At 51.4% G+C, this 10456-nt stretch overlaps 2 protein-coding genes and 1 long non-coding RNA gene across 3 annotated transcripts; all 3 read right to left on the reverse strand.

Annotated features, from left to right (window-relative positions):
• Nucleotides 1-3243: 3243 nt before the first annotated feature.
• Nucleotides 3244-4162, reverse strand: LOC146761208 (uncharacterized). The gene is made up of 2 exons (XR_014945584.1): nucleotides 4083-4162; nucleotides 3244-3344 (listed from the first exon to the last, which is right to left on the reverse strand). It is a non-coding gene; the product is annotated as an uncharacterized LOC146761208 (long non-coding RNA).
• A 977-nt stretch (nucleotides 4163-5139) lies between these two features.
• On the reverse strand, nucleotides 5140-6664 carry LOC146761209 (rho GTPase-activating protein 32-like). Its single transcript, XM_085547754.1, has 3 exons — nucleotides 6408-6664; nucleotides 5898-6046; nucleotides 5140-5647 (listed from the first exon to the last, which is right to left on the reverse strand). Exons 1-3 carry the CDS (start codon nucleotides 6662-6664, stop codon nucleotides 5229-5231), a joined length of 825 nt encoding a protein of 274 aa, XP_085403880.1. The 3' UTR covers nucleotides 5140-5228.
• A 1279-nt stretch (nucleotides 6665-7943) lies between these two features.
• LOC146761210 (rho GTPase-activating protein 32-like) lies at nucleotides 7944-10084 on the reverse strand (the record flags this gene model as incomplete). The annotated part of the gene is made up of 5 exons (XM_085547755.1): nucleotides 7944-8051; nucleotides 8553-8685; nucleotides 8843-8945; nucleotides 9380-9523; nucleotides 9997-10084. Coding segments are annotated over 5 exons (576 nt in total), but the record flags the coding sequence as incomplete, so codon positions are not given.
• Between the last annotated feature and the right edge of the window lie 372 nt (nucleotides 10085-10456).

A 10456-nucleotide genomic window follows, 5' to 3' on the forward strand; every position in this document is an offset into this window, starting at 1 on the left:
TTCACCCAAGTCTGTGTTCCACTCTGCTCCATCTCTGGGTCTAAAAGAAACACAGACAGAGATGATTACAAGATCCTTTGCACATATGAAAGCTCAGGGTGCACACTAATTCTCTTTAGCAAGAAATACTACTTGAGAATTCACAGAATCCACACATAAACTTTCTTTCTCTTTAACCCTTTTCCTTTGTACATGATTCCACTATTTATACCCTCAATTAATGATTCATACTGCACATGATGTTATGATGTAGAATATTGACAGCAACAGCACAAAACCATGACAGAATCCACAGACAGTTTTTTGAGAGGTAGTATGAAAGATGAACAGAAAGGAAATAGATTCATTCAAATAACCTACTTAATCCTCTCCCCATCAAAAAGGAAGCCTTCTGGGCACTGTTACAAGCTGCTCCTAGAACAACTTGCACCACAAACTGCGGTACATACATCTTCTTCCCACAGCACCCTCCCCTCTCTGGTTAGTGTCAGATTCACTCAGGTTAAAATACGTGGATTAGAACAGCCATTCAGTTCTGCTGAGGCAGGATCCCAGCGTTGGGGTGTCCCCCAGTCCCATTCCCTGCTTTTCCCAGCACAAGTGAGGAAAGGAACAGCAACTGACATCACCTACCCAGACTTCTGCAGGGCCTTCCATTCAGTCTCACATCACAGCGAGAAGCAGGAGAGCTCTCGTTGCACAAAGCTCGGGGCTGCAGAAATCAAGGCTGCCTCTAAGGTGGTGCTTCAAACAACATGTGTAATTGGACACGAGACATGAAAGACAGGGCTGCAAGCGCAACATCAGCGCTTCCTGCAGAGCACATCGCACAGCTGTAGGCACACTGCAGAAGACTCACACAGCACCTGAGAGGTAACAGCTCAGGAAGGAAAACCTTACCCCGTGAACACAGCCACAAGCTACTCTCTTCTTCGTGGCCTTCATTCACACCGAGCATTTCCCTCAAGAGTGCTGCTCAAGGTGATGCTGTCTCCAGCTGTTGGCCACTTGCACTGCTGGACGCTGCACCCACAGCTCATTCTGCTTGAAGTAAAGCCTGCTGGCTTCACTCCAAAGCACAGGCACAGGCCACAGCCTGATCCACCTGCTTTGTCTGAAAAGCTTCTAAAGCTGCTCTCATTGGATCCCTTCTGCTGCTCGTTCTCTCTGGGCAGGAAGCTCTACTCTCACAGCAACAGCCAAGAGCTGGAAGGCTGGAAACGCCTCCAATCCCCACGGATGATTCTGTCTACAAACACAACAGCTGCCTGCTCTTCAGCAGGGGGATGCTCACCCAGCAAAGCGCTCACCCAGCAGATACCTTTTCCATACTCTCAGAGCTGTCATAACAGTGTGCAGCCCTTGGCACTGCATTTCCAATCAAGGTAAACATAGATCTAAGCTACTCCTTCTGTGTTAATACTTAGATTCCCAGTTGCAGTTGGAGCTCGAGAGCTCAACACAACAGATATGACACGAGGTGCAACTGGAAGACGTGTCTCCAAGCCAACAAAAGCCAACTCACCAACCAAGAGCCAGGTCTTGCTAATTCAACTGATCAGAGCATGTGGGAGGGGGCCGGACATCAGACCACAAGTGTCCATTTCCACTGCAGCTCCATCTAGAGAAGAGCACCAATCAGCAGGTGAGAATGAATTCATTCACAGGCTGCACAATGAGTCAGTTCTTTACAAAAAAATACCCCACATTGATCCCCACAAAAAAGGGAACGGCAGGAGCTAATACGGACCAAAGAGGTTCTTGTTCCTACGCCTCATCCTCTCACCCCAAGTCCTGGGTGATGCCCACAGGCTTCAAGTCAGGTCTCAAATCCATTGGACTCCTGTCTCTGGATTTGCCCTGGTCTGGCCCAAGCCCCGGTCCTACCATAGGATTGTAGAATTACTCAGGTTGGAAAAGACCTTGAAGATGATCAAGTCCAACCGCAGCCTAACCAGTACCCTAACTCTAAAAGCCCTACACTAAATCATATCCCTGAGTACCACATCCAAATGGCTCTTAAATACAACCAGGGATGGCGATTCAACCACCTCCCTTGGGAGCCTATTCCAGTCACCAATGCCGAGTACAGAGGCAGGATGACTTCCCTAGTCCTGCTCACCACACCATTCCTGATACAAGCCAGGATTCCATTGGCCCTCTTGGCCACCTGGGCACACTGCTGGCTCATATTCAGCCGAGTGTCCATCAGCACACCAAGGTCTCTTTTCTTCTGGGAGCTTTCCAGCCACACCTCCCCAAGCCTGTAGGGTTGCCTGGGGTTGTTGTGACCAAAATGCAGGACCCGACACTTGGCCCTCATGAAACTCATGCCGTTAGCATGAGTTAACCAGATAGACCCTGGGATGCAGACTGCTCTCCAAAGCCCAACTGGACACCAGCACACAAGAAGTTGATCAGATCCATCCCCAAGCAAGCACCAAGCCTCCCCAGGAAACTCTTTGCCATCAGCTCCGTCATCGCCTTTCCTTTCCTCCACACCTCAATCCCAAAGTAGTTCCCACATCTGCCAGCACGTGTTACCTCCCACCTTCTCATCGCACAGTGCTTCAACAGCACCAAATTTGCTTCTGGGGCCCTCCTTCACCTCACTGTGCTAACACTCAACTGTCATTATGATTAAACCACATTCTTTCTTTCCTCCTCAAAATAAAATGATTCTCAGACTAGAGGAATAGAAGGCTGAATCTGAGACACCCCCAGTCTGCAAAATAATCTGCTGCTTGGAAGCAAAGCGCTGTGCCAAGGAGTGCAGCTGCAAGCCGCAGGAGAAAAGTCACCATGCTGCCCTTCTCCTTTAGAACAGAAGGAAACACCACAGAAAGACACAGCAGGCTTCACAAGCTCAAAATCCAGCACATCAAGCTGGCAAGAGATGATTCTGAACTGCCCTCGTTTACACTCATCTCCACAGTGGGGTCCGTCGTGGAGAGCTGAGAAGGAACTTACTGGCAGAGGCAGGGCCCTTCCCTGCAGCACTCCTTCTGGTAGTTCAGATTTAACTTACACAGAAATCCTAGCAGACGTTCTCACTGAGAACTGCACCTAAAATTCTTCCTTCCAGAGGAAAACAGGCCCAACACGCGGTTGTATACAATGCTTTCATCAAAACGAAGCAGAGATGGCACAGCAGGACAGACCTACTCAGAGTGCATGTTAGAAGCCATTCAAGAACCTAGTCGTTCTTGCTGCAGGTCCCCCGACTTCTGTTAAAAGCTGAACTGTCTCCAGAGCACCTGTTTCCATCAGCTGCCACCATCTAAAACAGCCAGCCTTCCTGCGGTCACCTGGCCCAAACATCCCTTTTGCTCTACGCTTGATTCCTGCAAGAGATCACAGTAAGGGATCACAGTGCTGGCACAGCTGAAACATAAAGGGTGTGCGAGTTCCCTGTTAGCACTCAGTGTGAACAAATCTACCAATGAGCAACACCGTGAATCCTCACTCACCTCAGCAGAGGTCAGCCCGCACCCCAGCCTTCCGCCTATCCACGTGCACATGCACACATGTGCAATGCTCTGCCCCTTCTACACACCCTCATGCACGCAACGCATCTTGTACCCTCCTTAGCATTCACAAACGTGCAAACCATCCCTGGGAACACATATGTGCCAACAAATACCACAAAACATCCCTTTGTCTCCACCTGTGTGCAACCCAACTCCTCACACACCCCTGTGCAAACACACAATTGTGCCACCGCATCCACGCACTATCCGTGTGCTCACACACACTCATGCAACCACATCCCTTGGTGCAGCCCTGTGCGCACACACACAGACACATGTGCAGCCCCTTCCTTTCACTCCCAAAGTGCACACACACACCGGTACCACAATGTCCTTGCGCAGCTCCAACACTCTGCACACCCCTGTGCACGCACATATACGTGCAGGCTCGTCCTTACACACATACCCACTGACCTACACACACCTGAGCAACCCCACTGATTTGTACACTCATGGACACAAATGTGTGTGCAACACCATTGGTGCACAAATACACACAAACACACAAACTCATGGAACCCCACTGCTTTGTGCAATGCTGTGCACACTCACGTGTGTCATGCACTGATTTCCCAGCCAGTCCTCGTGGGGCCTCTTACTTAGGACGGGAGTGCAGGGGAGCAGCCAGAAGCTGTCTGCATTCCCTGCTGTCTGCTGGGCAGTTTTTCTGGAGATGCTTGGGTTGCTTTGCTTTTCCTTGGGAGGTGGGAATGAGCTTTGGGTTGGAGGCACATCCCGTGCCAGAGCATCCCAATGGCATGCGTGGGATCAGCAGGTCTGTCAGAGAAGTGGGTGAGGTTGCACACCAAGCTGCAGCAGAGGAAGGGGAGGAGGTTCCAGCACAGCTCTGCACCATTCTCTGCCACACTGGGCAGCTTGTTCCTGGCTCAGCAGTGCCATCAGACAAGAAGCAGGGAAGGAAATCAAGGATGGTGGGTACCATCAAACGCTGTCGGTGCATGCCTTCGTAAGAAAAACAGACCCAGAGCTTGTGGGTTGTTTCTGCTTTGGTAGCATTCATGTGCTGTAGCTGAGCAAAAGGTTGTGCTGCTTGAATCTTCTGCAAGAGCCGCCTACCAGTAAATGTCTGCAGAGATAGAGGATGTGACAGAAAGCATTTGTCTCCACGACAGTGTAGTTACACTTGGTCGAGAGAGTGAGAGAGGCAGGCAGCACTGCCTGATGTTGGTCAGGGTGAGCTCCTCCTGCCGCAGCGCGATGATGGCAGGGCTGGAGATGATCTGCAGGGACAGCTCACAGGTGGGAGCCAGGAATGGACACGGTGGGAGGACAGAAGTGTCAGGGAGCAGCCACGGCGTTGAAGAGCATCCAAAAAGCAATAAAAAAAAGCACTGAAAAGCATCACAAAGCCACAGCCAGGAGGCTTGCAGTTTTCATGAGCAGTATCCAGGATGCTAGAGACTATTTGCTGCCATAAAAAATGGTAGCAGAGCTCTCACTGCAGGCATCCCAAAGTCAGGCAAAATGTGAACACATCCAGAGCTCTGCTGCACGCACCCCACAGCCAGAGCGTTGCAAGCTGAGCTGCCTTGCTGTTTCTTGCACTCTTCCCAGTCCCTGTGAATGAAGACTTGGAATGCAGCCAAAGTGTTGATTGAGCACGAGCGTGCCTTTATTCAATGGGACAAAGGAGGGCGTGAGAGGTCCAGGCTTTAAGATGGGACTCATCCTCTGTTGTTAAGGAGGGAGTGGCTCAGAGCTCCTGCTGTTACTTGGAGCCTGGGCCTGGTGGCCTGATTCTATGCCCCCCTCCAAGGGGCTCGTCATCTCCTCTGCGTCGCTGACCTGAGCCTGTATGGTGCTGCTGCTGTCGGGGCATTCAGGCTGTGCTTGGGCTGGGCTGCACTGCAGAAGCACTGGGTCCAGGCTGGTGCCTGTGGTGTCTGGCAGGCTCAGGTCAGCAGCTTCAGCAGGGATGGGATGAATGAGGGCTTGAACTTCGATGACGTTCTTCTCTTGATCACTGCTGTCATATGGAAGGCTTTCATTGGAACTGCAGCATCCTGTGCTTCCCATGAGTTCTCCATTGATGGAAGCACAGGATGCATCATCGTCACATGCCCTGAGTCTTCGGGGTACATGAGGGCTGGAGTCACCTAGGAAGGAGTAGATGCACAGCGGTTAGTGTCGAACATTCGCAAGATGAATCATGGAAGAGGTTCTTGACATTTGGCTATGTATGGGTGGTGGGCAGAAGCAAATAGGCTTCTAACAACAGTGTCACTGTCTTGAAAGTGATCCTCGTGCAGGATCCTCCTCGTGAAGGAGGTACAAGCCCACTGAAAGCATGAATTCTAGCTGTGTTGCTCACAAGCAGTGTTTTGAAAGCTGGATTTGCACTCTTACCTGCCAGGACCACGACTTCTGCTTCTGATGGCTCCCTGGCACTGCGCTGCAGTTGGTGTTCGGCCACAGGTGATGGTCTTTGCAGGCAGAGGCAGGAACACCAACTGCCGCAGCGCGATGACTCCATCCTCTTTCTGGGAGAACTTGCTCTGGAGAGAGAAAACAGAGCATGCTGTCAGTCGTGGTGTAGGGTGAAGGAAGAGCTGCTCCGAGCCCTTGACAACAGTTGCCCGTTCCTGGCACTGCCTGCTTTCTGCTGAAACACAGCTTAGAAACGCGCTCTGTTTCAAACAGCAGAGGACGCTTCCATTCCTACAGCTCCGCCCTCAAGTCCTGCTGGCTACATTTCTCTCAACCATGTCAAGCAAGATGTGGAGCATGTGAGCAAAGGCTCCACAGCAGGACAGGACAGGAGCTGGCAGGCTCATATATATATAATGGACAAAAATTAAACCAATAAAACCCAACCGACCAATGATGATAGGGGCTGGAAAGGGAAGTCCTCTTTACCTTTTAGATGGAAAATCAATTACTGTGTGGAAGTTCCCCTGTACAACTGCGGGGGCTTCCTCCTCTTCTATCTCGCTGCTCTGTGTCACAGTGGGAGAGCTGCTCTGGCCGTTTCTCTCAGCCTGTGCCTCCTGCACGGTGAGCAGCTTCGTGGCAGGAGGAGACACCCACACAGACTTTAGCCCGGCCAGAGAACTGTGCCCTGCAAGGGAAAACCACAGGTAAGAGGGAGGATCAGTCAGCAGCAGCACAGCCATCCCAGTTCTGCATTTCTCTCAGACTTGCTTATCCGAGACACTGGAAGACGAGGAGCTCAAACTAACCATGTGCTTAGAGGTATGCTCGTGGCAAAGGACACAGCCACAATTAAGAGCAGCTCAATGTATCAAAATAGGCAAACGAAAACCCTATTAAAACTAGTGGGCAGGGAACTCAGAAAGGTTCGCTGCCACACTTCAATCATGCATCACCTGCTGGCAAAACATCTTAACAGCAGTGACAGTTTTCTCCATGTAAGGTTTGGGTTTGGACACACTAAGGACATAGCAACAGGGTGCCATATTCTAATCTAAGCCCAGAAGCCTGTTGTCTCCTCGACAGTTAGAGCATTTTTAGAGGTCTTAGAGAAGGCCTGGATTGGATCAAGATGTCAGATCAAGATCAAGCTAATAGAGGAAGATGCTCACCCTCTCCCACGGCTGGTGTGGATTTGGAGCAGAAGATGACGTCTGTGTGGCTTATGATGAACTCAACAACAGCCGACTGCGTCTGCAGCTCCATACAGGCAACTTCTCCGCTGGCGCAGGCAGACTGGCTCTGCTGGGATCTGAAGAAAAGGCAGATCTTACAAATCATTTCCCCAAGATCATTTCCCCAAGTATGAATTTTTGCAGAGAAAAACTGTCAAACTGGGCTCTGGAGACTTCCGCAGTGGGCCATCAGCAATGCCACTGACAAAATTCTCAAGGAAGTTCAAGGACACAATAGACCCATCTAAACATGAGAGCAGAAACTGTCATCTAGAAATTGTGCCCCTGGGGTTGGGAGAGAGCAGAAGTAAGCATGGTGTTGAAACGGAAAAAGAAGTTTACCTTAAAAGGTTTGGAGCCCACACTATCGCTAAATTCTTAGCGTCCATGTTGGTGACGGAGCTGTTCCCGGCTAGAGACGCCAAGTGTCTCATCAGGTATTCCAGCGTCCTGGAAAACAAGAGAGGCAGATGTTCAGCACCAAAAAGCAAGCGGTGCTGCAGTGCACAAAACAAACCTCACTTCATGCTAGTGGTTGTCATTGCTACTGTCCCTGAATATGAAGTAGATAAAACGTTTCCAATGGCACCACGCTGCAGTACCAAGCCCTGCAAAGCACAGCCGCAGCCATTGGCTGCACCAATCGTACCCCCGTGCCAAGGAACTGACCCAATCCATTGACCCAGTGCAGCCTTCAGCCGCTTCAGCGTGCACAGGCATGATGTTGCAGGTGTGAGGCAACACCTGGAATCGCATCATTGCCCTCTGAAAGGCAGCAGGGCTGAGCTCAGCAGACCGAGCGCAGCACTGACCTGTAGTGAGGAGCGGGCAGCTGCTGGATGGCTTCCTGCATTCTGTGCATCCGCTCCTCCTCTGTGGCAGCACAAACAGCGTCCTGGAAAAAGGCAGGAAGGGATTCAGACACCAGTCAGGCTGGAGAGCTGCCACAGGTTTGGGAACCATGGGGACAGCGCGCTGGTGGTCAGCACCGAGGCAGACTCGATGCCTTCCAAGAGGCATCAGGGGAACACAGCGGCACACAGCCTGTGTCATTGAGGTCAAGCAGTGCAAGCTCTGGGGGCTTTACTGCCTGATTGCACAGCACAGCTCCTCGCAGCAGGCATTCCTCTCCAAGTCCACTTTGCTATTAACCCCATTCTACCAATAGCTGGGGAACAGCAAAGGAAAGGGAATTCTCACAAGCATTGTGAATAGCTTAAATAAGCACCTCCTGGCACCACCACAAGTGGCATCAGTGAGAGGCAGGATGTGGCAAAGGCATGCCTCATGGGGCTAACAGAAAGAAGACCTCAGAACTGGGGCACTGCTGCAACCACTAGCCAGGACGCCCAGGGAACAGGTATGTGTCATTTCCAAGACATTGCCCTGAGCTTACCGAGAACTTGTCATACAGTTGGTCGGTCAGGAGAGGGTTCGGGAGCTCCCTGAAGTACAACTTGCACAGGGAGCTCACGCTGTGAAGTTCTCGGACGCTTAGCTCGGGAACCTGCTCCGTATCGAATTCATGGCTGCAGAGAAGGACACAGAATTGGGCAGAGGGCTTTGAGAAAGAGGAAAACAAGTCCAAAGACACACATACAGTCAAGAAAAGGAAGAGGTTCCTCTGAACGCCTGCAGCATGGCACGGGCCCCTACTGACAGCTGTGTCAGTTGCAGCACTCTTACCGTAGTTGCTGGATCCTGGATGCCACGCCGGACAGGCGGTATATCCCCCGCACCACACCATGTTCCTCAATGAATTGAGCGCAGCTCAGGAGGACCTGGGGGACTACAGAACAAGAGCCAGCGGTTAGCTCAGCTTCTTACTTAAGTCCTGGTTCAGGCCGTGCTCTTCTCACATCCCATCCTCTAAGCCCAGCCGGGCTACCGCTTGCTTCCTCCTTACAGGAGAAAGCTGGCAGAGACAGCTGTGAGGATAGTGCACAGAGACGCGTTCTTGGCTTTCCAGAAATGCCACGACCTATCAACAGCCTGGAGAAAGTAATTCTGGCAAAGCCACAGACACTGCAAGTCCCATCACAGCTCCCTGGGGAATGGAAGAATCCAATCTCACATCCAGAAGAGCTAGGGAAAGGATGCAGGATGCTCTCTGTGGCTAGAAGCCTTCCTACGTTTTCAGGCTGAAACAATTTCTGGATATGATCTCCCTTTCAACTTTAGATGCCCAACGGAGAAAGATCTCAGGAATGGGTTGTTCCTTACCATCACGGCCAGAGCGGAGAAGGTGCTCCCCCAGGTCACAGCCAAACACCCCTTCCTTCGTTGGCTCCGGCTCCGTTGCTCTCCTGGGGCGGGCCTTCACCAAGGAACGAAGGAAGGTACTGAGCTTGCCCCGTTTCTTCAGCACTGCACAACAAAACAAAGAAACCAGTTCATTTCAGGCTTGGATCGGTTGGACGAGGCCGATCATAACACATTCGACCGAGCACGTAACAACAGGAAGAACATTCCGAACAAGGACACGCAAGAACGGTTTTCCCCATCCCTGCAACTGCCCAAGGCCAGGTCAGAAGGGGCCCCATACAGCCTGCTCTCATCTCCAGCTAAATGCACAGGCTGGCGACCCAGACTGAGGCAGGGGCCTTGGAGCCTGAGGATCCTTTAGGCCCCTTCCAATCCCAAGCCATTCAAGGAGGATTCTGTGACTTCCCCATGCCCAAGAATAAAATAAACACAGTGAGATTGGGCCAGATCTCTGCGTGTTCCGCTTAATGCAGTCCTCTTGCTAAGCTTGCTCATCTCGGGCATTAACAAAACCCCTGAAAGCCAAGCTGTGTCCCCATTTTATTAATCCGCATTGTCAAATGTAAAACACGTACCTGGCTTTGGCAAGGAATTGACGAGGGACTCGGGAACTTTTCCGCTGATGAGTTCCACGCACTCACCAGGGAAAAACCCGACCTGGAACAAGAACAAAAAGACAGGTGGGCATTAGCCCAAGCTCAGCACCAAAGGGAAGGTCCTCTGACACCGACACAGGGCAACTGCTTGCGTCTAGAAGCCGTCCTGTGCAGGCAGAGCAGCTCCAGTCTGAGATTCCTGACTCTACTCAAGTTGTGCTCTCTAGTCGGAAACGTGTGCCTACCTCAAAGCCACGCTTGCCTCTCCACCAGGGGCTCAGCTCCTTTGGTGGCATAGCAACTATGCACACCAAGTCTCCAACCTGCAAGAGACTGAAACATCAATCCCAGCTTCAGCACAGCTGGCAGGAAAGCACAGCTCAAATAACTGCCTGATTCTTTGCTGCAGAATATCCTCAAGCTTGACAGCAAGGGAGAC

Source organism: Coturnix japonica, chromosome 4, assembly GCF_054131305.1.
Source record: "Coturnix japonica strain WE chromosome 4, WE-NBRP24, whole genome shotgun sequence".
Classification (NCBI taxonomy): Eukaryota; Metazoa; Chordata; class Aves; order Galliformes; family Phasianidae; genus Coturnix; species Coturnix japonica.

What these genes read in the sequence shown, in the direction of transcription:
- LOC146761209 (XM_085547754.1), bottom strand. Translation starts at nt 6,664, where the DNA reads ATGGCTGTGCTGCTGCTGACTGATCCTCCCTCTTACCTGTGGTTTTCC. An exon ending in ATTGATTTTCCATCTAAAAG is followed by an intron (nt 6,047 to 6,407) that starts GTAAAGAGGACT and finishes TTCTCTCTCCAG; the next exon opens with AGCAAGTTCTCCCAGAAAGA. An exon ending in AGAAGTCGTGGTCCTGGCAG is followed by an intron (nt 5,648 to 5,897) that starts GTAAGAGTGCAA and finishes ACTCCTTCCTAG; the next exon opens with GTGACTCCAGCCCTCATGTA.